The sequence below is a fragment of the Durotheca rogersii genome (genome assembly GCF_024521655.1).
Source record: "Durotheca rogersii strain YMJ 92031201 chromosome Unknown GGS23scaffold_1, whole genome shotgun sequence".
In the NCBI taxonomy this organism is placed as follows: Eukaryota; Fungi; Ascomycota; class Sordariomycetes; order Xylariales; family Xylariaceae; genus Durotheca; species Durotheca rogersii.
Genome location: NW_026251232.1, coordinates 1,289,667 through 1,317,653, shown reverse-complemented (window position 1 = coordinate 1,317,653; position 27,987 = coordinate 1,289,667). Strand labels below are relative to the sequence as shown.

General features: G+C 57.2%; 7 protein-coding genes across 7 annotated transcripts; 3 read left to right on the top strand and 4 right to left on the bottom strand.

Moving 5' to 3' along the window:
• Window positions 1-170: 170 nt before the first annotated feature.
• On the bottom strand, window positions 171-3,370 carry GGS23DRAFT_608771 (uncharacterized protein). The gene has a single exon (XM_051520231.1). The coding sequence runs from the start codon at window positions 2,885-2,887 to the stop codon at window positions 434-436; it is 2,454 nt and encodes an 817-aa protein (XP_051376901.1). The 5' UTR covers window positions 2,888-3,370; the 3' UTR covers window positions 171-433.
• Window positions 3,371-3,378: 8 nt separating this feature from the next.
• Window positions 3,379-7,431, bottom strand: GGS23DRAFT_544460 (uncharacterized protein). The gene has a single exon (XM_051514905.1). The coding sequence runs from the start codon at window positions 7,048-7,050 to the stop codon at window positions 3,808-3,810; it is 3,243 nt and encodes a 1,080-aa protein (XP_051376900.1). The 5' UTR covers window positions 7,051-7,431; the 3' UTR covers window positions 3,379-3,807.
• A 661-nt stretch (window positions 7,432-8,092) lies between these two features.
• Window positions 8,093-9,561, top strand: GGS23DRAFT_16929 (3-beta-hydroxysteroid dehydrogenase). The gene is made up of 3 exons (XM_051511538.1): window positions 8,093-8,747; window positions 8,802-9,154; window positions 9,216-9,561. Exons 1-3 carry the CDS (start codon window positions 8,298-8,300, stop codon window positions 9,259-9,261), a joined length of 849 nt encoding a protein of 282 aa, XP_051376899.1. The 5' UTR covers window positions 8,093-8,297; the 3' UTR covers window positions 9,262-9,561.
• Window positions 9,562-11,482: 1,921 nt separating this feature from the next.
• GGS23DRAFT_544457 (uncharacterized protein) lies at window positions 11,483-14,823 on the top strand. The gene is made up of 7 exons (XM_051514904.1): window positions 11,483-11,867; window positions 11,958-11,991; window positions 12,066-12,195; window positions 12,253-12,298; window positions 12,361-13,110; window positions 13,170-13,819; window positions 13,903-14,823. The coding sequence occupies exons 1-7, from the start codon at window positions 11,832-11,834 to the stop codon at window positions 14,498-14,500; spliced, it is 2,244 nt and encodes a 747-aa protein (XP_051376898.1). The 5' UTR covers window positions 11,483-11,831; the 3' UTR covers window positions 14,501-14,823.
• A 47-nt stretch (window positions 14,824-14,870) lies between these two features.
• On the bottom strand, window positions 14,871-23,449 carry GGS23DRAFT_608765 (fatty acid synthase S-acetyltransferase). Its single transcript, XM_051520230.1, has 5 exons — window positions 22,246-23,449; window positions 17,482-22,192; window positions 17,138-17,422; window positions 16,637-17,049; window positions 14,871-16,482 (listed from the first exon to the last, which is right to left on the bottom strand). The coding sequence occupies exons 1-5, from the start codon at window positions 23,013-23,015 to the stop codon at window positions 15,087-15,089; spliced, it is 7,575 nt and encodes a 2,524-aa protein (XP_051376897.1). The 5' UTR covers window positions 23,016-23,449; the 3' UTR covers window positions 14,871-15,086.
• Window positions 23,450-23,749: 300 nt separating this feature from the next.
• Window positions 23,750-24,967, bottom strand: GGS23DRAFT_602075 (putative short chain dehydrogenase/ reductase; the record flags this gene model as incomplete). Its single annotated transcript, XM_051519277.1, has 5 exons — window positions 23,750-24,210; window positions 24,277-24,571; window positions 24,641-24,771; window positions 24,821-24,887; window positions 24,938-24,967. The coding sequence occupies 5 exons, from the start codon at window positions 24,965-24,967 to the stop codon at window positions 23,750-23,752; spliced, it is 984 nt and encodes a 327-aa protein (XP_051376896.1).
• Window positions 24,968-25,435: 468 nt separating this feature from the next.
• Window positions 25,436-27,036, top strand: GGS23DRAFT_591977 (putative aminotransferase; the record flags this gene model as incomplete). The annotated part of the gene is made up of 3 exons (XM_051517811.1): window positions 25,436-26,264; window positions 26,328-26,470; window positions 26,611-27,036. 3 exons carry the CDS (start codon window positions 25,436-25,438, stop codon window positions 27,034-27,036), a joined length of 1,398 nt encoding a protein of 465 aa, XP_051376895.1.
• Window positions 27,037-27,987: the final 951 nt, after the last annotated feature.

The following is a 27,987-nucleotide window of genomic DNA, read 5'->3' as shown; positions in this document are numbered from 1 at the left end:
CAGTATTCATGTTACCGCAAGAAATCTAGACTCGTGGAGGATAGGCTACCCGCTATCATCATTAATACACCGAGTTTGACTCGTAAGTATGACGGCGAGTTACTCACGATGATCCCTTTACAGAAGACTACTCAGTTGATTGCGAGCAAGTACGGAATATCCGTAGATTAAAACAACTGTGAAAATTTAACGATATTCATATTTCTCCCTCGACTTGAGCGAGTGCATTGGCAACCATCACAGTTAAAGAGAGACGTTACAGGCAGCGTGCCTATTACGAACCCTTACACAACTTGCCCATAAACGCCGCCCACCGGGAACGGGCTTCCGTTCATCACATATGAGATATCATAGAGCCTCTAGCCCGAGTCCAGAATATCTCGCGACACCGCGAAACCCATCCACCACCACCACCAGCCCTCTAGCCTCTCCTTCACTTCCCCTGGTGCAAGTACCCGCTGATATCCTCCTCGGCGCCGCACCTCGCGCACCTGTGCATGATCCTGCCCGTCTGGCTCCTTAACGCGCCGACGCCGGCACCGATCCCCGCGCCCGCCGCCGCCGTCGCCGCGCTGACAGCTGCCCCTCCTCCTTTCTGTCCCGTGCTCACAGGCTCTGCGGTGGGCGGGACGCGCATCCGGCTGCCGGCGGCACCCGTGCCGCAGTGCTGCGGCTGGCCGGCGCTCGCAATGTGGTCGCGCGCGCGCTCCTCGAGGTTGATCCCCGACGGCGTCCCCGACGCGAGCACGTTGTACTTACCGCTGTGCGCGCTCGCGCCCGACGACGGCGACAGCGAGTGCCGGCCCATGCCGGCGCTAGTCGCCTTCGCCGCGGCATTGGGTGGCGGCTCGCTGGTCCCCGCGGCGCTGAGGCCCTTGGTGTTGCTGCTGCTACCGTTGCCCGCGCCGAGGTCATTGTTGCCGCGCCCCGTGCGATGCGCGATGGCTCCGGCGCCCACGCCAGCCGCACCCGCGGCCGTAGTGGCGGCGCTGAGGCCGTTGCGCTGGCTGCTGCCCCTCGCGCTGTTGTTGAAGGAAGTATCCGTTGGGGATATAGACGACGTGGCGGCGGCAGGCTCATAGCCGCTTCGAGACGTTTGCAGATGGTGGCCGGCTCCGATATCCATACCCGATGATGTGCCTGGTTCTGGCATCCTTTGCGAGCTACCATGGGTGTGGCTGTCGAAGTCGGGGTTCGCCGTTGCGAGCTGGGGTTGATGAACGGGCCCGGCAATAGGGTTACCTGCCAATTCGCTTGTGTTAGAGGGCCTTGCTATCCGATCCCGATCCCCGTCTTTCCGTCCGCCGAGGGAGTGGGTTGCCGCAAGACTAGTACCGACAAGGCCGGCGCCGGTGGCGGCCGTCTTGGCGCCGATGTGGCTGGTTTTTGCCTTGTTGTCGTGACCGGTGGTGCCTTCGGACACCGGCTTGTTGTAGGTGTCTCGAAGAGGATGGCCGCCGGCGCCGAAGTTTGAGGTCGAGTCGCCGACCCCCGGATGATTGGTGTGAATCCCACTGGTCGGTAGAGAGTGCGTGTTCCCAGTGGGTAGAGGGGCGTTTTCCGTAGTCATCGTGGGGTTCTGGCTGTTGGGCCCGGCGTACCCTGTGGCGAGAAAGGGATCTTTGAACCCCTGAGGTTGGGCTCGCGTCTTCTTGTCCTTTGCCAGCTTGTTTGCCCCGTGGTTATTATCGAGCTTAAATTCCCTGTCCTTCTTGTCGTGTTTTTCAGCGACATCGTGGCTCGAATTCGGCACTGCCACTGTCGCAGCGGCAGCAGCAGAGCCAGCATCCCTACTAGCTAGATGGCTCCCTTCCTGACTTGGCTTTCGCCCTTGTTGACTCTTCCCTTCTTCTCCCCTGTGAATTTTCCCAAGCCCGGTTCCTTTCTCATTATGATGATCGCGGTGGAATAAGCTCGCAAGCCTGCCCTCTTTTTTGACTTCTGCTTCGTTATATTTCCGAGGGGCAGGCTCTTTTACGCTGTCTTCCCCAGGCTTGTCTCGGCCTCTGGCAATCATGGATCCAGCAGTACCCGCACCCGCGACAGCGCTAGAAGCAGCTATGCCTTCCTTGAACCGTGATCCGGGCGGATGAGCGGCCTCGTCTCTCGTGGTAGCATCCGAAGATGTGGGCGGATTTGGTTGCCGTTGCCCCGCAACCGAGGGGAGATCACGAGTGTGGACGGATCCCCCAACGGGCGTTTCTGAGCTGCCGTGCCCGGTGACGGTGTTGTATATCCCGGTGCCGTGAGCAATATCCCCCCAGTACGGCTCTTCGTTTTCGAAAGTGCTTTTTTGCCCTAGGCCGCTTCGAATAATGTTGCCATCGCTACCACTTCTAGATTCGCTACCAGAGGGAGTATTTGCGCTTGCCGAAGCCGTGTCGGTCGCGGGGCCAGTAGAGCTAAGCCCTTTGGCCGTATCATGGAGCATACTGGGCCCGTTGTACGTAGCGGGCTTGGGTATAGCATGACCACCATTTTTGTCATCCTTGCCGCCATATGTGCTAGATAACATACCGGGCTTAGTAGCTTGGTCTTGATGGTCACTCCTGGAGCCGGCAGTAGCAGGTACTGTGGCAGCTACAGTGTCTCGGTTTTTTAAGACCGCATTGTTATTGTGCACGTTATATGCCCCCTCCGCGGGAACAGGCTCATGGGCTCTAAACGTCGGGTTCGAATACTTGCTTTCGTCTTCTAGACCAATTCCAGAGTCCTTGTACATGTGTCCGCGAGTGACCTTCTCTGTGCCGGCCTGTACGTTGGAATCTTGCGGACGGCGGGATCCTGAAAGAATTAGGCCCGGATCTTCTGCGGTCGTTGACGTGTCTGCTGGGTACGACCCCGGGGGGTGAGGCATGGCATCCTGGGACGTGGTGTACGAAGCCATCACCGGATATGTATATTGCGCCAATATATGGTTGTGTGGTACGCTTAGCGTATATAATCCATGGCAACCTTCTTCTGGTCCGCCTCGCGAGAGAAGCTGGCACTCTTATACACGTCGGGGAGATGCTGGGTGGGTCGATCGCTCATATTCGAAGATGTGACTCAGATCCCTTACGCCACGGCTGCATAACCGTCTAAGGCCGTTACCGCAATGCCGGCCATGACATCAGATACGGGAACCAACGTCGAGGTCTCAGATCCTTTGTTCCAACTCGTCCCCATTGCCCAATCATACCTCCAACTCTTGCCAACTAGGACTGGAGCTGTCGAATCGCTCGGGACTAACGGTCTTTCTTTCGTCATAGTGGCCCGCGATTCATGGCCCAGACAGACATACCCGCTAATTTGTCTACGCACCAGACTTCGTAGCTAGATCTTGATCGTCTCCTATTCCGTAGACGTGCTTGCGTCAGCGGCGGTAGATAGCAAAGGATCGGATATGATGGGATGTAAACAACCCGAATGCTACAAGGTAATCTTGCATCTTACCGCTCGGGTTGGTTGATGACGATATCGGCAGCCAAAGCGAAAGCCAAACTCAGCATGGTGATGTCCGAGAGCCCGACACAGGCAAGCAACCTCCTACCGCCCCCTTCTTTGTGTAATGTGTGTCATGAATTGGCATTTTGATCAACTATTACAGAGTGCCTGAGTAGTCCATGCACCTTAACTCCGCCCAAGTGAAGACGGCTCTCCCCTGCCGAAGCTACTAAAACGCCCACACCATGCCCACACCACGCTCGCTTACTGAAAGCTACGTAGCTTCTAGAAACCGAGGAAACAGAGGAGATTCCGGGTGACAGAAGCATAACCGACCTTCATACGTGCAGTTTAGCACGATCGCAGAGCGTAGCACTAGTCTTACCGCACCCTCTCGTCCGCACTCATCATCTCGTCCTCTTCCTCGTAGCCGTACCCGAACTCTTCAGCGGCCTCTCTAGCTAGACGTGCGGCATTCCATGCTGGGAATTTGAGCTGGTAATCGGCCGGTTTCACCCACTTTGGGCTCAAGCCGTGCTTCCGCAGCCGTCTCAAATGCCGCTTGCGCTGCCAGACGTTCATATACCGCGGATCGAACTGGGTGAAATCCGTGTCTGTGACCCAATCCAAGGCCTCAGCCAGGGCGTCTCCCACTTGCTCCCCGATCCACCAAGTGAGTTCTCGCCCTTTCCCCCCCGTAGTCCACTCATCTAGCATAAATGGCATCGCATACGGGAAATACGGTTCGTTTGGCGACCATTCGCAGGGTACCGTCGGCGTGCAGAGATACTGTGTGGTATACAAGGAGCAGAAAATGGACTCGACGATATACCATACAAAAACAACGATTGTCAACAGGCCCATTTTCGTTAGCCGAAACCTGGGGGACTTCCGGTACAGCGCGGGGACCGAAATGAAAACCGGAGCCGGGCCATCCGGCCTCGTCGAGGCGCGCGTTTCTGGTTTCGGGTCGGGCGGATCCGGGGCAGCAGTGTTGGTCCGGCCTGCCTTGTGGTCGGTGTGCGTGACTTTATCCTCTAGACGTTCGATTCCTTTCTTCGCGGATCGGATACCGAGAAGACCAGTCTTGAGCGATTTGCTCATTCTATCGTAAACGCGAAGTTCGCGATCCCGCTCCGAAAGGCCCGGAAGTTCGAGATCATCGTCAATCTTGTGCATGGTGTCATTCATCATCCTCTCCAATTCTTCGTCGTCAATGTTTTGGTCGGCGAGAATCGAGTCGAAATCGTCCAGCGTTGAGTCGTCGATCTGGTTCATGCGTAGAATGGCGCGAATGTCGTCCTTGACTGACGGTGGATTGGCGGTGTTTGTCAAATTACGGAGAGGTCGGCGACGCCTGGAGGCGGATCTAATGCGTCGCGAAGACGTGGGCGCTGAGGAGGAACGTGGCTTTGCCGAAACCTCTGCATCGTCCTCTTCCTCAACACTATCTCTGTTCCACGGCTCGCTAGAGCTTCTGTTGCGCGACTCAGATAGTGCTGCGTCCGACGCTTTGGAATGGCCGCCCGGCCGCTGTTTGTCGTCCAGACTACCAGACTCTTGCTTGACTCTCACAGTGGCGGGGGTTTCGACGTATGCGCCAGTAACACGCGGTGTCGGCTGCGTCAGGGGGTCGACTTTGGTGGCTCGTGGGGTCTCTTCATCGTTCAACTCTGTCAGAATGGGCGAAGGCGCTCGGAGGGAGCTCTTCTCAGACATGTTGTCGAGAGGCGCAAAAAGTTTCATCTCGGCCTCGATACGGTCCGTAGGGTCCGCCTCCGAACCGGATCGGCTCGGCCGCTTTTCTCTGGAGGACTCGCTGAACGCCTCTCTCTTTAATCCTACGAATCCGACCGTCGGCCGCTCTCTGGAGCTCTTAACCTCCAGGTTTTTAGATATTCTCTCCGCTCGCCTCGAGCGTGGGCGGCTCTCCTCTCTCTTTCCAGAGTCCCTCGTCTGGAGACCGTCATTTATGGCGGCTTGTCTTTCGGTCGTCTTCTCGGCGGGCGGGCTGTTGCTGGTCGCTCGTGCGAGGCGGCGAAGCAAGTCGTGAGAGTCATTTCGCGGTAATTGAGACTCCGCTGTATTCTCCCGGGGATTAGGGTTGTCTCTTTCCTCCTTAGATACATCGCTAAGCCTATGATTGCTCGTGTTTCGGGGGATGATAATAGGCGGGTCATGAAATTCCTCTCCGCCCGCCCCTGATTCTGCTTTAACTTCCGACGTCTTCATGTGCTCGTTTTCGATCTGGAGCGAACCTCCCCGTAGACTCCTCCCGCTAGGCTCTCTTCCCGTGTCCGGCTGATCCGAACGTGCTTCCGAATTCTTAATGCGTATCTCGTCGAGCCTGCTAATCGCTACGGATCGTTTAGATAAAGCTTCCATTTCTCGCATACGTAACTCGTCCAATCGGCTGTTCGTTCGCTTAGATAGGGGCGGATCATCCTCGGACAAGATAGCGTTTGCAGCTTCGATTTCCTTTTGCCGAATCTGATCGAGACGATTATTGCTACGGCGGAAGTTTGGTGTGCCGCTAACCGGGGAGCTCGTAGCACTCGACGGTGCCCGGAGAGAGGTTCCATTAGAACGACCCGCTCGTATGCGAGGGCTGTCGGATACTTGGAGGTCTCCGGCTGTGAAGTCTGCGTCTAATTGCCAGTTATAACTCTTCTCTAGTGATGGGTGCGCAGACCGGTCCACCGGGGAAGCCTGGTGGTCGCTGACATCCTTGTACTCGATTGCCGGGACAGGCGTGGCCTCACGTACATGATCCTGGCCGACGGAGCCAACCGCCGAATCCGATTTTCGTGATGACATCTCCGCTTGGCTTGTCCGGTGACGGGTAAGGAGACCCCCAACGCCGCCGTTAACGTTCTTCATAGCAGGAATATCACCGGTTTCGGATGCATTTGGCCCACGTCTAGTCCTGCCGAATAGGTTATTTCGCGATCCATCGCCCACATTCAGCTGGTGGGATCGATCGAATTTTCGCAGGTGGCTTCCGAGATCGTCGTTTGTAGACCGGCTGGTCGATGGCCTCTGAGAGGCTGCGCCGTGTGATTCGCGTCTCGCGTAGGAATTCCGCGGGGCCGGGCTAGGGGAGCCGTGAATACGGCCGTTCATTTCGGCGCTAGCAATGTTGAAGGCTTGTTTTATGTCGAAGGTGTCATCGTCCAGTTGGTCGTCAGCCTCTTGTTTTTTCGCCAGCTCGAAGGCAGACTTGAAGCTCATGGGCTGTCGCATGTCGACCAACTGCTTCCGAGATAGACCCCGACTCTCCTGCTGGACGGGAGAAGGGGTGACTGATGCTGTGCTTTTCGGACGGGGTATTCGCGTCTCGCGCGGCGACTCGGGACGTTGATGGGTCGATGTGCTTAAGCTACCGCTGTGGCGGACGTATCTAGGGCTAGAGTAGAGCGGATGTCTGGGATGAGCGCTAGTGCCGACGCTGGCATCGGTATCGGATATGATATTCTCTTTGGAGTCGGGCTTGGAAGGGTCGTGTTGCGAGGCCTGTCGGGTGCTGAATAGTGGCCGTGCCAGATTTCCGCGACCGCTGCTGGAGGCGTTTCCGTTGGGTCGTGTTGCCAGAGCACCCAAGGTGTCTGCTTTGCCACGGTCCATTCTCTCGGCAACGGGTGACGAGAACGACGGGGTGAATGCTAAGGAATTCAATGACGGAATTGCATGGCGATTACGCTGGTGGCTAGGACGGACTCGATGTACATGTTGTATAGAAGCTCATGCACGAAAAGAGGAGTAGAAATTCAAGATGGACACGAGAAACACGTTCGAGTTGGCGTGGCGTCAGCCTATTGACAATACCGAGGGAGTATTGGATTAGGTATCGGGGTCGGTAGGAATCGATTGGAGTAGGATGCGAGGAGAGACGGTGGGTGAAGAGTCGAAGATGGCGAGGAATGGCAGCTTGTTGTTGTCCGTCTCATCACCGGCCGGAGCGACAGGATGGATCTACGCACATCGAGTTGCCATCGCGACTTCCCGCGGAGCTGGCGTGTTGATTCCCGTCGCTCGAAAAGGAAAGCGGTGAGCCTGAGGCGATCCCACCTTGCCTACCTTGGGTACCTACACCTACCTGCCTAGGTAGGTATCTGGGCACATACAGGTACGGGTACCTGCGTGCCTCTATGTACCCAAGTACGGGTACCTACAAGGTATCTGGAGTAGTACCTGCAAGGTACCTACTACTACGGTTTCTGCGTCAATGCCTGCCTCAGGTATTGAGGATACAGGATGACTAATTGCTACCCACGCCACTACATAGGTACCATGTACCTCTAGACCCAAGAAGGTCGATTTTCCCATATCCAACTTCCCGTCCCATCGCCAGCACATATCTTCGGCGCGACGAGCAAAATCATAACCTCATGACGCCCGAAGGTTCGGTGTGTTCCATTCCGTGGCCGTGTAAAGAGGGGGGTGGACCGGCATCCAAGTAATATGAAGCGTGAATATTGATTCTACGGTCCAGCCTAACATTAGGTATACCGTCCTGGCATGGCCTTGAGCGACACTTCCTGGCCGGAGAGCCGCTTCCAGTGGTGTTTCATTCTAGGTCCCGGTTGACGGTGCGATGCTCGTGTCACATATCACAGGTGCATACGGGTTCGCGATGGCAACGCTCCTCCTGAGATGCGCATAGCGATGCATCTCCCGGCTGACACCCCAACCTAGCCGGGCAGGTGATAAGGGCGGTTATAAGGCGAAGTGCCGGTGCGGGGAATTCTTAGCTACGAAATATCCTCTCGCGCCGCCGCTGAGCTCATAAGCCCCGGCCGTATTTACATTGACCACCCTCCTGAACGACATCGAAAGCAGAGCCCATCTTCCCAAACATCGCTTCCTCAACGATGTCGAGTCCTCGAGTCGCCATCGTCACCGGCGGCGCTTCCGGGCTTGGTCTCGCCGTTGCCGAAACCCTCTGCCGCAGGGATTGGCGAGTGCATATTTTCGATATTAACGAGGCCGGCGGGAGTGCGGCGGCGGCCCGTCTAACCAGATGTGTCTTCCACGAGGTAGATGTCACCGCCTGGCATTCGCTGTCATCCGCGTTCGATGCCGTCTTTGCAGCCGAGAGCCAGCTCGACTTCGTCTTTGCGAATGCCGGTGTCATGGAAAGGGGGAACTTCTTCGAGAGACGCGACTTCTCCTCGCCGCCACCCGAGCCGGACGAGCTTAGCATCGATGCCAATCTCAAGGGCGTGGTCAAGACGAGCTACCTGGCGCAGCACTACTTTAGGGCCAACACGCATGATGACCGAGATTGTGTGCTAGTCATGACATCCAGTATCGCTGGCATAGTAAGCCTCTCAAAGTGACAGCTGCGGTCGACTCTATATCTCATACGTCCCTAGTACCCTCAAGCTATCACGCCTCTCTACGCCGCATCCAAGGCCGGGATACTCAATTTCATGCGCTCGGTTGCCCCGATATTCCACGAGCAGGATAAGATCCGGACGTACGCTATCTGTCCGGGATCTGTGCGAACGAATCTCCTAGCTAAGGAATTATGGGATGCTTATCCCCAGCAATACTTAACCTCGATGGAGAAGGTACTGTCCATCGTCGAGTCGCTAGCCGAGGGAGCCCGGTTTGAAGACTCTAAGGGTAAGAGATTTGACAAGTCGGTTGTCGGCCTCGCTATCGAAATCTTCGTTGATGGTGTGTATTTCCGGGAACCACCAGACCCTTGTAACGAAGACATGAGGTATGTACTCGAGCACATGCGTCCCGGGAAGAGCCAGACCTCAGACGAGAGGGGGGGATAGCAATATGGCGTCCCCGATCCATCCCGGAAGCGTAATGGTAGCCTAGCTCCTATCCGCCCCCAAGCGGCCTGCATATGCAGTTAATATGCATGTGTATATCACCTCGATCTACCTATGCTGCCCGCTATTCTCGGGCTGGAGGATTCCTTTCGGTCAAAACATTACTTGTTACGGTCTTCTCGGGTTCAGCTCCCACTGCTCGTACCCAGTCTAGCTACCTAAAGAGGTTACACCCGGATCCTCTTGGCTATTCACGAATTCCCGACACAATATCTCGTCCGAATAGGGCCAGGTCAGCTGGCGGGATCGACTCGCGGTGTTTCCTAGGTCGTGCTGCTTCTAGAAGCCGTCTCAACTTTTCTCCGAAAAACTCATACTCTCGAGTCCACCAATGTGTACATTTATATATGTCAGGTTGTATTCCGCTCCTACGCTCCCCCCACCCCCCTTTTATCCCTTCTTAGCTGTAAACCGCCGATTGCGAATGCTACCCTCGTTGCATCAAACCCCAGATCCTGCGAAAAACGTCCAATTGTAAACGGCAGCGGGTCGTCCGATCTAGTTGATGGTGTGCTAGAAAGTGAAAATTCAAGGCACCATAGCCATTGTCGATGTCACCCCAAGTTACATGAGGGATGCGAGCTCACTAGCCAACCCGTAAATTGACCTCTGCGTGTCCGAGTTTGGATACATCGCTGTGCACCGTCGACGCCACGCGAGGAGACGACCTCAAAGCTGTCGGATTCTCATTGGCTTCAAGATGGCAGCGAGCACGTGGTAGCGTCAACATCGGTAACCCTCTCTTTTCCTCTACGTGGGGGATGAGAGATGTTTATATTCAGGTCGACCCAAGACGGTGGTCCGTACCCTACCCTAAAGTAGTCCTCGGTGTGTATTTCGCCTCAGCCTCAAACCCGGACCACGAAGGATCCTGTAGGATGGATAAAACGTTAGGTACGTTTACAAATACGTTGCCAATTACCGACCATAGTCATCGGGAAAAGCTTCCTTGCCACGGCACTTGAAATAGTGTAGTCTCTGATCTATGGAGACTGCGTCCTACATCCACAGACTTCCGTAGCTTCGCTGCTGTTTACGTGAGGCTGCTCTGGGGAGGAGTGGAGGGCAGGAGGGGGAGGAGTGTGGTCGACGTGCTGCCGACTACAGAAGGATGAGGCTGCAGGTGAGCCACCTCATCCTTCGGGCCGAGACTCCTATTCAAGACTTAAGACCGCCCTAGATTGCTAGACTCGCCAGCTTCCTTCCTGGTGAGCATCGGTCGATGGTTCCTCGCTAACGCTTGTATCTGGACGTCAGCTCAGGGCATTCCAGGGTATCTTACATGAGAGGAACATGCATTAGTCTTATGTCACAGGATAACACACGACCACCACGCCTCCCGAGGCTCCGCAGACCTAATTGCTGTTCACATACGAATATCGAGCTCTGCCGTTCCAATGTATGAGTAGGCTTGCTGATCGATGGGGCTTTGCTCGCCTACCACCCCTGCCGCACCACAATCGAGCCGCGGTAGGACCCGGTCACAATCACAGCCGGGATATTCCCGCCATGATTGGCCCCAACAAGGTGCGGGGGGCTCCTGTCGCAAGGCGGCGCGAAGATGTTCACGTTCGATCAAGGAACCAGGTAAAGTAGGGCCGAGTATTCCGTTGATAGGCCGGGTCCCCAGCTATTGTATACCCACTACCTCGTAGACGAGTCAGTCTCGTCCTTCAGGATGCCTATATAGCAGGTAGGCTGATGAAGTCGGAATCATGGCCAATTAGACTATCGGAACCTCGCAGCGAGAGGGAAAACGCCAACGCCGAGAGACTTGGTAACAACCAGCGCCGGCCTGGCAGATGTCATATGTGGCGTCGGACTCCGTTTGCTACTGGCGACTATAAGACTCGACGAAATGGATTCAAATCCTCGATTTGTCCTCCAACATGTTAGGTCTCATGGTGAGTCCTACAGACAGCTCGGCGTCTCCGCAGTCTGCGTCGTCTCGTACGCCCACCGCACAAGAGAGCTTCCTTACGCGCCCTATCACATCCGGTATCATATATCGGATAAACAGAGCGAACGCAGGTAAGGGTGGAAAGAGCTCAAGATCAAGCTCTCGATTGGCCCTTATGTAACGTCGCGGAGTTAGTGTCTAGGGGTCTGGCTCTCAAGCTCGAGGCGTGGTCGTATTGTAAAGCCAATCTGCATAGCCGCTAGCAGGGGCTCCCCCGAGGCTCACTCAAAAGGACGTGAAAGAAAACGGCAGGCATTTTGCGTAGCGCTCGGGGGTTCCCACTAGAAGGAGTAGTAAGCTATTACCGGATCACGAACATGCCAGATAGATCTGCTCTACATCAAGCTTAGGCCGTACAGTGGCCAAGGCGGGTATACAACACCACGATACTGATCCCACGAAGATGGAATTCCTTGCTAGAGGGAGCTGGGACTTTAAGTTATAGGAACATTAAGGTTCCTCATCGCTGGAGCCTAAATCCCCCTGATCGTTGATCAAAAACGAACCGCTGGACCCTAAGCGTCGACGGCAGTGAGAGACGCCCGTCTCGCATCGACATTCGTAGTTTATATGCTGGGGGTCTAGTTCCGTCTAAAATGCCTGCAGAAAAGCATCCCCGGTCATACGATGAGGTAAGATGCTAAACTTGTCTCATCGCCTCCTGAGCCTAGCTTCGCGATTCAAGTCGGCCAGAAACACCCAGCTAAATCATTCTCTCCCAGATGTCGCGGGAGGCGGCGGGGAAGGACTACGCAGGTGAGCAGGGACCCTCGAGGGACCGCCCCCCGCTACGCTCGACTCGAAAGACGAGGCTTACCGAACGGCAACAGTGTGCGACCAATGCCGCGTCAAGAAGATACGATGCGGGAGAGAGAAGCCGTTCTGCTCCAACTGCGTCCGCCTCGGCCAGAAGTGCGAGTGGTCCGGCCACGGCAAAAAATGCAACCAGACAGCTCTCCTGTGAGACATCTTTCAGAGGCAGCGCGGTACCATGATCAAAAGACTGACCGGGAACAGGAGCCATACAATCGTAAGGCTCAGCAAGCGCCTCGAAAGTCTAGAGGTTAGCTCCTCGAATCCCCTTTCTTCCCCCATCGAGCACCCAGACTAACGACATGGGCGAAGGCTGCGCTAGCAGAGACACAGAACACGGTAAAAAGACTGGTCTCGGAATCGTCGTCCGGTGCCGACATCCTTTCTAGACTCCAGCCGGGCTCTAACTGGCCTACTCCCGAGGAAAACACCCCCGTGAGTTATGACATGCCAGTGTTCAAGAGGCCTCTCGGTCACTTCAAAATTCATCATGCCAAAGCAAGCGAAAGGTATTTCGGTCCTACGTCGCTGGAGTCTCTTCTGCACGACATGGATGGCCGCGTCCTTGAGCCCCTGATCATAGGAAGCTCGGAGAACCCGACTCTGAGTGAATGCGCCCTTCTAGCCCAGCACAAGTTCGACCTGCTAGTATCCCGCGACGAGGAAATATTGCAGAATGGGTCCTTGCCTACGGGCCCGCCCCTTTCTATCTTGAAGGCGATGATCGAGCCGTACTTCGCAACCATTAACCCGCACTTCCCAATATGGTCGAAGGAATCCTTCATACAACATACCACGGCGCTACATGAGTTGGACTCACCCGAAAGAGACCTGGCGCAGGTAGTGTGTTCGAATAATCTCATTCTAATGACATTGGCGCCCAATTCTCTGCATCCTCCTCCTCACCCTCACAAACCCAATCCGTCGAAGGCGCACCGCGGTAGCTCGACTATCGACCTCGATCTCACCAAGGGGTTCCTCGCCAACGCCAAGAGGGCAATTGAGCATGCGGAGCTCTTGATCTCACCCCGGCTTATCAACGTCCAGGCCCTCTTATCCCTGGTATGTCACGAAATGGAAGCGGAGCTTCTCTCTCCGAACAATTGCTAATATCGCACAAGTGCGTGGTCGCTCAAGAGCACATGTCACTCAACGTGTTCGCGAAGCTATTCAACCTGGCTTCTCAGTGCGCAAAGTCGATCGGGCTCCACGACTGGGAGAGCAGCGCTCAAGGCCAGGGGGGAGACGAAGAGAGCAGAGAAAGACAGTGCGTCTCCTACTGCCTCTACGTCTTGGACAAGGCAGTGTGCTGGGCCGTCGGCGCATCCCCCAGCATCCTGGCGTCTGACGTGAGCATAAAGCCAGCCCCGGGCATACATCACGACCCGTCTATGAACGACTTAGTCGCGAAGGCGAGATTGGCAGAGATCCAAGAGAGCATTCATTCGGAGATTTACGCTCTTCGCGCCCCAGCCAGGACCGAAACCCAAGTTCGCCTCCTGATATTCAAATTCGACCAGCGGCTGCAGCAGTGGTTAGCCGACTGGGGTATCGACCTCGAAGAAGCCGAGAACGGGGCCTCCCCGACTTCTACGTCGACAATCGAGTTATCCGTCGGGTTCACCTGCACCCAATTGTTATACTTGTGGCCCTTTAGAGAACACCCGGATGTGGTATACCAGCGCATAGAGATCTCCAGGAGGTGTATCAGGCTGTTGCTGCGTTTATGGCGCTCCGCGGCGGACTTGGGACGCCAGGGCGTGTTTCCACGGTACGCATTCGTTTTATTTAATTCTATCCCTTCGCTCTCCGCTTACTTACACACGGACCGGGGCATGGTCTAATAAAATGCAGAGCGATAGCATCGCACCCACCTCTGTATCTTCACGAGATCGCTACCAACGTAGTCGCCGAGCAAGGCCACGATTCGGACGCTGACTTGCTGCAATCATTTGCCGAGATGCTTCATAATGTGACGGATCTACGAGATGAGGGTTGTTATAATAGGCGACTGTACGAGGTTTCGACCATCCTAGTAGATGTTATAACATCATTAAGGACGCAGCGAAAAAGACGGAGGACGCAACAGAGCAGTCCACCATCATCGCTGACATCTCCGACACACACACGCCGGGTATCGTCCTATAGTACGCCCCCATCCGATATGTATCCCGCCGTAACCGCCGAAAGCAACAACATGTCCTCGCAAGTGCAATGCAGCAGCCAGACTCCCGGCAAGTTTCCGGCGGTGAACTTCGGGCCGCTGCTGTCGCCGGCTGATTCCAGGGCGGCCGGAAGTTCCGTGGGGTGTTCGGACGATGGGTTAGCGACGATAATAGGGGGCTCATTTGAGAAGGGGCCGTTCGAAACATTTGATCTCCTTACGTACGCCGGGTCACAATCACGGCCGAGGACCGAGAACCTCGCCGAGAAGGAGATGTGGTGGAATTGAAGGGAGGATTCGCCCCTGAGTCCGAGGTTGGGACAGAATAATTAGCTAATACGGGGGCTTCCCGGAGACAAGGGATAACAGGTAGTACGAGATGAGTATATAAATATATATACATTGATGTATAGGTATACTCCCGGCAGAATCCTGATCGCCAAGATGAGGCAGCGTAATCAAGGCGGGTTCAAGGAGGAAACGGGGTGTCGGAGACTCTGTCAGACAATATCAGAAGTGTGTATCGATATACTGTAGTTTTATCCCAACGCAGGCGATCCCGGGAATTCAACATAGATGCGGATCGAAGAAACAGCCCAATATTATGCCAATCTTACTCAGCCCGTGATCCCCTTTAACGAACAGTATAACTTTGCACCAAGATCGACGGCTATAGCCGGACCCCTGAAAGATAGGTAATTGATTGCTACCTAAAACTTGAGGCTATAGAGTCCCGCATGCGCACTGAGATACATACATACAAGGAAAATAGAGAACACACCAAAAGGGAATCAGAGTAATATATAAACGCTTCCCCTGTCATCACTTATAGATCACCCTCTTCGCCATCCTCGTTCTCGTTCGCACGGCCCTCTCATTCGGCCGCCTTCCTCTCCTCCTCCTCGGCGACGGCGCGCAGCAGGCCCTCGACGGCGTGCTGGCCGAGGGCGTCGAGCGAGCCCATGCCGAGCATCTCGAGGACGCTGATGTCGAAGGCGAAGACCTGCTTCCACCAGGCGCGCAGCTCGAGCGCGACGAGCGAGTCGAGCCCGAGGTCGACGAGCGACCACGACGTGTTGAGCTCGTCCTGCGGCTTCAGCAGCAGGTCGAACAGCTTGTGCCCGATCTCCAGCGCCAGCGTGCGCGCCGCCTCCGGCCCGCGCAGCACCGCCGGGTCCGCCCGCGCCCCCGCCAGGAACGTCTTCAGCGTCTCGTTCGACGCCGCCGCGCCCCCGTCCCCGCCGGCGCCCGCTGCTAGGTTGTGGTACGCCGCCATGCGCCGGTCCCGCCGCCACACCGCGCGGTTGCCCGCGCTGCCCAGCGGCGTCGCCGAGCCGTGGCCCAGCACGAACGTGTGCGGGTCGGCGAACGCGCCCGCGGCGGCGGCCTTCTGCTGCTGCGGCGGCGGTGGCGCCGTGGCCACGGCCAGCGCGTCGAGCAGCTCCTGCTCCGACACCGCCTTGAAGCCGGTCGCCTTCATCTTGCCGATGAGGCCCGGGTTCTGGGCGATGAAGCCGACGTCCTCGACGGCGCCGATGTCGACGACCGAGGCGGCGAGCCCCCGCGCGGCGCGGAACTGCGCGAACGCGTCGAGGAACGTGTTGGCGCTGGCGTAGTTGGCCTGGCCCGGCTGGCCGACGACGCCCGACAGCGAGCTGAACAGGACGAAGAAGTCGAGCGCGGCGCCGGCCGTCGCCTCGTGCAGGTTCCACGTGCCGCGGACCTTGGGCGCGACCGCGGCGCTCCACTCGCCGAGCGTCATCGCCTCGAAGTTCTGGTCGCGCAGCACCATGGACATCTGGATGACGCCCTTGAGGGGGCGCGCGGCGGCGGCGACGGCGCGCGCGACGTCCTCCGCGCGCGTCACGTCGCCGGCGACGAGCCGCGCGGCGCAGCCCATGCTCGCGAGCTCGGCGACCAGCGCGGCGTCCTGCGCGCCGGCGCCGGCGCTGCGCGAGAGGTACACGAGCTCGCGCGCGCCGTGGTCCGCCATCCACGTCGAGATGGAGCGCCCGAGCCCGCCGAGCCCGCCGACGAGCAGGTACGACGCGGCGCCGCTGAACGCGACCGGCCGCGGCCGCTGCGCCGTCGCGAACCGGATCTCGCGGTCCGCCTCGGACGCGCGCAGCGAGATGCTGACGCGCCCGATGTGCTGCCCCTTCTGCATGTACCGGAACGCGTCCGCCGTCTCCGCCGCCGGGAACATCTTCAGCGGGCGGATGGCCGTCGTGAGCCCCTTCTCGTAGTACTCGATCGTTGCCAGGATGACGCTGCGTGCGCCTCTGTCAGCAAGCCAACTAGAGAGAAGAAATATAAAAACAGGAGAGGAGAGGGAGAGAAAGATAAGGAAAGGAAAGCCGGGGAAAATCTAGATCGGTGCAGCTCGAAGCCACAGGCCGTGCTCATGCGAGAAGATGTGCTCACCTCTGTAGTAGCGGGGGCTTCCTCCAGAGCTGGTCAATGTCGACGCAGCAGTAGCTCCGGTTCGCGAGGAATGGGCTCATGTCGAGCTTGCCGCTGCCGATGAGATCGCGCTTCCCGATCTCGACCATGGTGCCGAACTCGGCGACGCAGGACCAGGTGGCGTGAAGGAGCTCGCCGGACAGCGAGTTGAGGGCGATGTCGACGCCGCGGCCCGCCGTCTCGCGCATGATGCCCTCGACGAACGAGGCGTTGCGCGAGTTGAAGATCCGCTCCCTAGGGACCCCGTAGTTCTCCGTTAAGAATCGCGTCTTCTCCTCGTTGCTGACCGTCGTGTAGATCTCGGCTCCTAGCATCTGGCAGATCTGGACCGCTGCTAGGCCGACGCCGCCGCACGCGCTGTGGATTAGAACGGACTGAGAACGATGGAGAGAAACGTTGTTAGCCGGAGGTAACGTAGCGGTTTGGAGAATTAGGGGGGGGGAGACAACACTTCCGACTTACCTGCCCCTTTTCTAAACGTCCCACGTTGATTAGAGAGTGGATCGCCGTGACAAACGGCATGAGCATCGAGGAGGCCTCGTCGAAGCTGAGCCGATCGGGGATACGGGTGCAGAAGTAATCCGGTGTGACGACGTAGGTGGAATAGGCCTGCTGTATCAGACAGCAGACGCGGTCCCCGACTTTGACATTCTTGACGTCAGGGCCTACGCGCGTCACGAAGCCGGCGGTCTCGAGCCCGAACTGGCGGATGGGGAGTTCGACGATGCCCAGGGCGACTAGGATGTCCTTTCGCAGAAATATTAGCAACCGAGAAGCGCAGGGAGGGGGGCAATCCGTAGTCTTACTCTGAAGTTAAGCCCGGCGGAGTGGACCTCGATCTCTACCTTGTTCCCGTAGACCTCCTCGCGCGGCAGCCGGAGCCAGCGCAGGGTATTGAGACGTCCGGGGGTGGCGACGTCGAGGATGGCCCTGTCCTCGCGGCCCGACGTCACGAGCTCGCCGCGCAGCGCGAAGGGGTACAGGCGGCCGACGCGGATGTCGCCGTCGCGGACAGCGTACTCGAAGTCGGGGTTCAGGACCTCGTCGGCTTCGCGCCGCTGGAACTTGGCGAAAATCCGGACGACGCTACCGGCGGCTGTCGCAGCACTGAAGTCGTCTACTTCGCATGTCGCGAAGTCGATCGTCAGCTCCGTGCGCACCGTCCGCGCTAGCCCGATGACCTGCGCGTATCGAGGGTCCGCGCAGCCGATCTGGCAGAGCGGCGTGACCCAGAAGAGGCCCGCGTCCTGGAGGTTATGCAGGAACTGCTTGAAGGAGTCCCAGCGGGCCGAGTCCACCGTCTCGAAGTACGGCCCGGACAGGTCGAGGAGGGAGATGACGTCCTGTCCCGGTGGCGGCGTGTCCTCGATCTTACATCTGGTAATTTCGTATCCTTCCTTCTCGAGTTGGGAGACGATAGGGTTAAGCCCGTCCTCCACTGCTCCGCCTAGGATGGTCACCCGCTTTAGGGGAACTGTTTCGGACCGGGAATGTCTCGCAACTATGACAACAGTTTGCTGATGAGGCTCCTCCGCGTCCAAGATCTTCCCCTCAAAGTCATCGAATCCGGCAACCTGAAGCTCGGATTTCCACCCCTCGGCATCGAAGTAAGGCCCGTCGGACCTGTTATCGGTACTACCATGCCACCAGTTCGGCACCACACCGTATAGGTAGTTAATCCATTTTGAGGACGGGCACAGTTCCTGTAACAGTAGTCGTCCGCCAGGACGGAGCAGCTTTCTGATGTTCTTCAGACCCTGTCGGACGTCCTTGGCTACGTGCACCGCGTGCGACGCTATAATCAGGTCGTACTGGCGGCCCTCGAACTCCTGTTCGCCGAGGTCCTTGCTGATGTCCAGGGTGGCGTACTCCATGTTTGCGAACGGCTTCTGCTGGTCCTTGGCCGAGATGAAGCCCGTTGACGTGAAGGTGTACTTAGAGCACAGAACTTGGCCGTTAGGCCGGGTGAGGTCTTTAAGAATGCCGTTTGCTAGTGGTTCTCTCCCCGTCCCGATCTCGAGGACCTGCAGGTTCGGCTTCGAGTGCCCCAGGGACCGGATAAACTGAGAGACATCTGTCCCGTTAAGGAATTGGTGGAGGCTCGTGAGTATGTCGGCCGATAATACGTCCGGCAGGCCTCGGCCCGAGAATACATCCTCGATCTTCGTCGAAAACTGGTGAAGGGCTGTGGCCGCGGGTGCCGCCGGAGTTTCGGAGAGCTTGGCGGCAAGCTCCTCGATTCGAGAGGAGAGGGTGTCATTATCGAGTTGCTTCAGGTCCTCCGTTTGGACTTGAGAATCAAGCCACGCTATGTATTTTTTGATATGGCCGAGGAATGTTTGTCGTCCAGAGAGTGTTCGTCTCGAAGACTCCAAGCAGAGCTGGCCGAGTTCTTCAAGGAGGGCAGCGTGCTCTTTGCGGCCCGTCGGCGGTCGAATAAGATCTTGTATCTTCAAAAAGTCTATGTCGGAGGCCCATTCGTATCGAGCCGCCGCGTGAGTATCAGGTATCTCACCGGGGAGGCCACCATCTGCTAAGGACATCCGAATACCTGAGGCCTGTATGACTATGACGCCGTTGGAGGTGCAACGCCCGCGTCCGAGGAGAGAGTGGTTACTCGTTATCTTTGCGGACACGCTCGTGACCATACCAGAGGAGCATCGAACGATGCTCAGCTTGTCGATACCAGTAGGGAGCCAATTCTTTACCTTGCGGGCATAGCCGTTGACGGCAGCGGCACTCATTATCTGCAGGGTTCCGTCGATGACCGTGGGGTGAATGTGATAGTTGGCCTCGTCGCCCTGTCTACTGTTGACCACTTTCCCTATCGCCCAGTTTTCGGCGTCCACGGAGGTATCTATGGTGTCGAGCGTCTGGAACATTGGCCCGAGATCGAGGCCAGACTTGCGCATGGTCTCGTACCACTTCCGCGCATTCACCTTTCGAGGGAGCTCGTCGGGGACCGGCTCGTACGAGGGCTCGATAGGTGACGAGAGCGCCGATACCTCGCCTGCACAATGTTTGGTCCACCCATGGCCGTTGAAGGAGGAGACGGAGAATTCCCACCACGGACTATTGAGCGTAGTGGTCAAGCGATGCGGCCGGAACGTGGTTAATATCTCGGTAGGTTTCCCATCACCCAGGACCAGCGCTGTGCTAACAATAATATTTCGGATGTTGAACCCCTCCTCCACTTCGCTGATCTGTCGAACAGCCTCTCCAGCTATAGCGATGTAGCCTGCGAATGGGAATACGACATCGTCTCCGACTTTGTGGTCGCGGACCCAGGGCGCGTTGGACAGGTGGAACAAATTCCGCCAAGCGGGCTCGATATCTGTGCTTTCGGGCGAGCGGATTCCCAGCAAGTCGTGATACGGGTGCTTTCGCAGACGCCAGTCTCTGCAAATGCGAGTCTCGTACCAGTAGCTCTCCTCGTGGTTCCACGGATAGCGAGGCAGGTCTGGGAGACAAGTCCCGGTCGGAAACACTGCGCCCAGGTCAACCGACACATTCAACGAGTGGAGCTTTCCGATAGCAGTCAGGATAGAGGCGATGCAATTCTGGTTGCGCGTCATCGACGAGACATAGGGGGCAGTAGAGGAAGCCTCGGTGAATATCTGCCTCAGCGGCCCAGCGAGAGCGGAATGCGGCCCAACTTCGACGAAAACGGCGTTTTGTCCAACTTCATGCTCGAGGAGTCCAGTTACAGCTTCGTTGAATCGCACTGGAGACTGCAAGTTATCCTGCCAATACTGCGACCCGAGGTCCCGGTCTTTGCCTAGCAGCTTTCCCGTCACGCTGGAGAAGAAAGGGATGGTAGGGTCCCTCTTCTCCATCTCGCCGATTAACGCGCGATAGTCTCCTGAGATCTCAGCCATATGGTACGAGTGGTATGCCTTGTCGACTTGGAGTAGTCTCGCCAATACATCCGAGCGTGCTTTCTTGATGGCGGCGACGACAGCCTTCACGTCCTTGGTATCGCCGGAGACCGTAACGCTCTTGGGCGAGTTGTCGCACGCAATAGTAACGTTGGGTGCCAGGAACTTTTCAGTGTCCTCCCAGCTCATGCCGATAGCTGCCATCGATCCCGACTTCTTCTGCTTCGACGTCACAGCACCGCGGTGATGAGCGGCCAGGATCGCCTCCTTTGCAGTCAGGGCTCCAGCAGCGTATGCCCCCGCGATCTCGCCGCTGGAGTGCCCAACCACGGCACTCGGCGTAATTCCGTAGGACTTGAGAGTGTCCACAAGCGCGATTTGAAGAGCAGTGCAAAGCGGCTGGGACAGCTCTGCCGAGCTGAGCCGGCTCTTCCTGGCCGGCAGCTGAAGCTGTTCTTCAATGGAATACGGTGGTGCATCTCCCAATGCTTCTTTCAAGTATCGATCTAGAGATTGGATCGTAGCCTTGAAAGTATCGTTAGATTGCAATAGCTCCTTGCCCATGAGCGGCCACTGAGCACCCTGTCCCGTGAACACCATGACCACGTTCTGCTTCTGGCCCGCTCTCGTCGGCGGTGCCGCACTTTCGGCTACCCCGTTATTGACGATAGTATATGTACGGTGCGGCAGATGCTCTCTCCTTCTACCCAAGGTGTAGGCTAGATCTGCAACTCGCCCGGGATTCTTCTCTATCCACTGCTTGTAGTTCTCAACCATTCTCGCAAGCGACTTGGCATGGTTGGCTGAGTACAGTAGGAGTTGAGGTGTCGACGGTGCGGCCGACAACACAGGCGAGGCATTGAAACTAGCAGCGGAGTCCAGAACTACGTGGGCGTTGGCGCCGCCGACGCCAAAGGAGTTCACACTCACGCGCTCGAGGCGCGACTTCGGCCAAGGCGTCGGTTCCAAAGGTACCGTGAGCTTCGCTTCTTTGAAAGGAATCTTCGGGTTGGGGGTTATGAATCTGATATTAGGCGGTATGATGCGATTCTCGAGGGCCATGGTCATCTTGATTAACGATACCAGGCCCGAAGCCCCTTCTGTATGCCCCATATTCGGCTTGACGGACCCAATGTAGACCCCAGACTCGCCGAAAACGCGAGCGACAGCCTTAACTTCGATAGGATCACCAGTAGGTGTTCCCGTTCCGTGGCATTCTACCATGGCAGTCTGCGAGAAGTCTGTGATACCAGCAACTTTGTAGGCTCGCCGCATCAGCGCCTCTTGCGCATCGGTGCTCGGCTGTGACATTCCGGGGGTTTTCCCGTCGACGTTGTGCGAAGTAGCCCTGATCACGGCGCGAATCGGGTTGCCGTCCCGGATAGCGTCGCTCAGCGGTTTAATGTAGACGGCGGTAATAGCTTCGCCACGACCATATCCGTTGGCCTCGGCAGAAAAGGTCTTACACGTACCATCCTTGGAATTGATGCCCTGCTCCGTCATAGCAGCCGACATACCCGGGCCTAATATAAGATTGACGCCGCCAATGAGCGCGGCTTCACAGTCACCTCTGGAGATGGCCATGCAAGCCTCGTTCAAACAGACCAAGGCGGCCGAACATCCTGTACGGATGGTCATACTAGGTAACGAGATTAGAATAAACACCGGGTAGGCCATTCTGTTGAAACGTACCTGGGGCCTCGCAAGTCCATCTCGTATGAGATTCTGTTCGAGAGCACGAAGTCTCCGTAGCCGACAATCCGATGCATGCCGTACTGCTGGGGCTCTTTGGCGAACATCTCGACCCAATCCTCGCCAAAGTTCCCGACATAGCAGCCGATAGTCTTGCCCCTCCAGCCGGTGACGCCGGCGTCCTCAAAGCACTCCCTAGCGACCTCGAGCAGGAGCCGCTGCTGGGGATCTGCGCGCTCCACTTCCGTCCGCGGCATGGTGAAGAAGGACGTGTCCAGGGCTCCCAGATCGACGCTCTCGTCGAGGAAGCACCCGTACTCCGTCCCGACGAGACCCGGCTTGCCTGCGGGCGAGTAGTGAGCGGACACGTTGTAGCGGCTGGCGGGGACTCGGCAGAGCGCGTCGCGTTTGGCGAGCAGAAACTCCCAGAACTCCTGGGGCGTCGTCAGCTTCCCAGGTAGGCGAAGAGCCATGCCGCAAATCGCGATGGGTATGGCGCCGTCAACCGGCGCACTGGTGCCGTTGTGCCCATTGGTGTGGTTGCCGTTGGTATAGTGGCCGTTGGTATGGTGGCCGTTGCTCAAGGGCGTCTCTGCGGAGCGGCCGTTTGAAGAATTCCCGTTGGCAGAATGTCCGTTCGGGGCCACCCCGTTCCCATTCGCCGCCGACCCGTTAGCCACGACCTCTCCATTGCGCGACGACCCGTTAGTCGAGCTGTGGCCATCGATGCCCGGGCCGTCGGCAGTCTCTACATCCAGAGCAGGAATCATAATCCTAGGCCATGCAATGCGATCCGAACCTCAAGTCGATCGGACCTATGAGATATGGAAATGTATAAGAGAGGTGAATCCCGGATGCTGGACCTTAAGGAGTGCCCTAGCTGATCGAGCAAAGGGGCCGGGCGAGAAAGATCTACGCTCCGGGACCGCTTGATCTATACTAACTAGACCCTGGGCCTCACAGGGAGAGCCCATGTAGGCGTAGGGTCCTGTGCCGCAATGGAGATCTTCCGCGCTTACTAGTGCGGGTTCCGTCGCCGGCCTCTCGCTCCGGGGGCGAATGCTAGGAATTATGCATTTAAGCGGCGAGGGAGGTTGGGGCCAGGTGAGTCTCATGAGGCTATAGGTAGATAATATGGTGTGGCAACATAAGGCATAGTGATAGAAATTGGTGTAATACCCAGAGTTGTAAAAAAAAAAAAAAAAAAAAAAAGGTTAAGTTTTTAAGTCGAGTCAAGTTTTTTTTAAGTTAAGTTTGGTTGAAACTCAACTAAAAAACTTTCTCACAACCCTGGCAATACCTAGGTCATAACACGAATCGTACCGGGGCACGAAGTTGTGAGGTTGCCCCGCTATCACCACCACGGTGAACAACACAGAGCAGAGTCATTAGGGCTCAGAAGACGTATTTGTGTGATTTTCCAAGGTGAATCGGAATAAAGAGCTTCAGAAGTGCAGAGCGCTGTTATAAACTACCGAGTATGATGGAGATCTCAAGATGGTGTTCACTTGGCGCTCTTTCGCAGCTCCTCGCCATCCTGCCTGCACATCCCCTCCCACTTTCGTCTCAGCGCGGGCCACACAAACCACCCGACCAGGAGACCGAGCAGAGAGTCGACGATGCCGAGCCCCCTCTTTGGCGAGGGCCCGATCATGTTGGTGAACAGGGCCGAGGCCGCAAACGAGTCCTCGCAGATGATGAAGTCGCCCCGGCCCACGGCCGCGATGATGAGCGAGGCGACCTTCTCGCTCGTTGGGAAGCGGGCCACGAGCTCCTCGAAGGGGCGGTCGAGCCCCTGAATGCGCTTGGTCAGCGGTGTCTTCGTCTTTTGCTCGAGGACAAATCCCGGAGACACGAAGTCGGCGGGGAACGCGCAGTGAATGCTGTACGAAGACGCCGGGCCGTTGTACCGGAGGACTTCCATCCTCAGGGTATCTGCGAGAGCGCGCACGGCGGCTTTGGCGGCTATGTCATGCCGGGTAGAGTGTTAGTTATCTGGCTCGCGCGACCATCATGCAATGGAGGACGTACGTGTGTAAGCAATAGAGCCCGGTATGCCGAGGAAGGCCGCGGCGCTGTTGACGAAAATGATCTGGCGGAGTCGCGGCCCCGTTGTCCCATCGGTCCCCTTCTTCTTGTCATCTTCGGTCCATATGTCCAGCAGCGACTTAGCCGGATAGGCTGCGGAATAGTAGTTGTTTTTCATGCAGTTCTCGATCTGCTGCGCCCCAATGTCTACGATAAATCCGTTTTCGGCGTGATTGCCGCCTGCTGTACAGTACAAGATATCTGCAATCAGAGGCTGGCTTCTGAATGCCTCATCAACCTGGTAGTTACTGTCAGAACCGCTCTCTCATGTCCCAGACCGGAGAGTTCTAGGGAAGAAGAAGAAGACCTTCGATGCATCGGATAAGTCTAGCGACACGGCGTTGACTTCCTGATCCTCGCTCAAGCGAGCCGCGAGAATCTCTTGTCTTGCTTCGTCGAGAGCGCCCTGTCTTCTCGAAAAGATCGTGATGTGGGCGCCTGTCCCAGTTAGCAGGAGCGCGTACGCATAAACACTTTGAATGCGCACCTTTAGACGCCAGTTCCTTGGATATCGCTTTGCCCAGTCCCCCGGAGCCTCCCGTGACGAATACCGTCTGCTCCTCATGTTAGCGTCTTCGGAGACCTCGAATGAAGAGACCATCACCTTTCCGCGTAGACTCTTAGTGGCACCCATATTGTCGCGTTCGTTCTCTCACGCGAAGTATGGCTAAGGAAGATCCCTCACGAGCTGCGACGAAACATTTTTGGGTTCGTGGGTTCGTGCGTTGACCGGGACGATCGTATCGCAGTCGTAGTGGAGAATCGCCGCGGCGGCTGTGCCGTATTAAAGCGCGCCGGGTTCCGTTCCCGGGCGCCACGTAGCTCCTACGCAGATCGCAACACCCCGGTATGATGCATCCGAATTTGCCGCTTTTCGGTGTAATAGAATGAGACTCAAAGGTAGAACAAGAACTGCCGGTTTCCGCGACTCGTCTCCCGCTTATGTTCCCGACTTGTCCATCCAAGACCTTTAGCTGCCGCATAGCCAATATTACCCATTACCCTACCCGCACTCACACTCGCACTCACACACTCACTCACACACTCACTCACATACACGTGCCACGCTTCGAGCCTAGTCTTGACCAACTTCCCCGTCGAAATGTCGGCAGGATTCTTGGCCTCTTGGATCAAGGCCCAGAAGCTCAACGGTCCGCGGATGAAGGATGCCCCGCCGTTCTACCGCAACCTGGAGGAGGCCCTAGACGTGCGACGGAGCGACCATGCAATGATGACGCGGACGCAGAGCGCGTGGAAGAAGGGCGAGGCGGTCGACTTCTGCTCCAACGACCTGCTCTCGCTGGGGACGACGGGCAAGATCCGCACCGCCTTCCTCGAGGAGCTCGCGCGGCACCCGAACTTCCCCCTCTACGCCGGCGGGTCGCGGCTCATGGACGGTAACTACGACTACATCGAGCAGGTAGAGCAGGAGATCGCCGACTTCCACGGCGCCGAGACCGCGCTCATCCTCAACTCGGGGTATGAGGCTAACAGCGCTCTCTTCGCCGCCATCCCGCGGCCCGGCGACGCCATCATCTACGATGAGCTCGTCCACGCGAGCACGCACGACGGCATGGCGCACAGCCTGGCCCTGTGCCGCATGCCGTTCCGCCATAACGACGTCGACTCGTTCCGCGAGACGCTGGCCTCGGTCCTCGACACGCAGCCTCTGATTAAGGACGGGTCACGCTGCGTGCTCGTGTCGGTCGAGTCCGTCTACAGCATGGACGGTGACATGTGCCCGATCGAGGAGCTCATCGAGATCGCCAAGGAGCTCTGCCCGAAAGGAAACGTCGCGTTCATTGTGGACGAGGCCCACGCGACGGGAATCGTCGGCCCGCAAGGGGCTGGCCTCGTCTCCGAGCTCGGGATCCAGGACGAGATCGCTATCCGGGTTCATACCTTCGGAAAGGCGATGGCCTCGACCGGCGGTAAGGAGTCGCCGCGTTGCCCCCTTTTGAAGCTAGATCACGATTCTAATGTTCACGCGGCAGCTGTCATACTCGGGAACCAATCCGTGAGGTTGGCGCTCATGAATTTTGCGCGCTCCGTCATCTACACGACGGCGCCCTCGTTCCCGACGGTGGCAGCGATCCGGGCGGCGTACAACCTGCTCAGGTCGGGAGAGACGCAAGAGGTAAGAAAAAAGGGGGAGCCGGAGTGAAAAAGCCAGTCCACCATCCTCCCGTACCTATCTAGTTACCCAGTCACCCACTTACCCGGAAAATACCTGACCATTTGCTAACGCCAATCCCCCCCCTTTCCCCGTTCGCGCAGAACCAAGACCAGATCCAACACCTGGTGAAGCACTTCCTCAAGACGATCACGGCGAAAGACGTGTGGGATGAGGCGAACGACCTGGGGATCCTGTCGATTCCGTTGAGCGAGAACTGGGAGACGCGGGACTTCGTGACGCACATCGTGCCGGTGTGGACGCGGCAGCGGTACAACTTCTGGCTCGTGTTCCACCTGCAGCTGGCGGGGCTGTCGGCCTTCCCCATCGACTACCCGGTGGTGCCCAAGGGCCAGAGCCGCATCCGGCTCATGTTCCACTCGGCCAACACCGAGGCCGAGGTGGAGCGCCTCGTCGACACCATCTGCGAATGGGTCCGCGAAATGATCGACATCGAGAAGAGCCCCGACGGCAAGTCCAAGATCCCCCGCGCCGCCCAGCATATCTACGCCCTGATGGCCGACGCCTGAGCGTAGACGGGTGCACGGGTGGACGCGCACAGGGGGAGGGTAGGATGCAGGGGAGAAGCAGGACAAGCAGTCGACACGTAGAATTGTTTCCTATCGGCGGCGTTGATTCAGGCTATACCTACGCTTTTGCTTTCCCTACCTGTAGAGCATCCTTCGAACCAGAAAGCTACTTCGAATGAATACAAGGCATAAAGGAACCAGAAAGGAAACACAATTGTCGTAGTTTCTGTTGCTGCTGTGCTGTTCACAGGTTGCCGAGTATCAGGATCGGCCTCTGCGCCCGTAGGCAACGACAATAAAGACTGGTGATCTTGTCGGCGAGCACGCCCCGTTAATTCGATAGGTCACCTTACGGTGGACATATGCCCTTACAGCGTAGAGCGGTAGCGCGGCCGGGTGGGGACGGCGACGGAACCCGGTGTTTGGTCTGCCGCGCGGGATCCGGCATTTATATTAGTCCTGCTCGCTGTCCAAATCATCTGTTGGACGAACGCCTCTAAGTCAGAATCCAACAATTACCCCGGTGCTACGTAAAGGGACCCGTCGAGATAGGCTTTCAAGTCGAGGTAAACAAACTCGACTTCCGAGCCTTTCGTCCGTACTTGAACGCGCCGCGGCCTCTAAAGTAGGCGCTAACGCAGGATCCCGCACCCCGTCGTCCGCCTGCAGGTCCACCGAGCTGGTGCACAAGTGAGGGTGTGCCCTTGTAAAGTAACGAAGGAAACCTGGTCTGTTGGCGGCAGTGGAGACGATTCGACTGCGCTGTTATACCTAAACCGTGTATTTGCACGTTTTCGCTCGTTTCAAGCTTTTTTATGTCTCGGCGCTGCTCGGTTATGAGTAGTCTGTTTTCCTTTTCCCCCGCTTTCGTCTTCTCACCCTATATTACGAGGCGGGGAAGGATTCGAACGGAAAGGCGCTCTCACGGGATCCGGCATCTTGCCACGCACA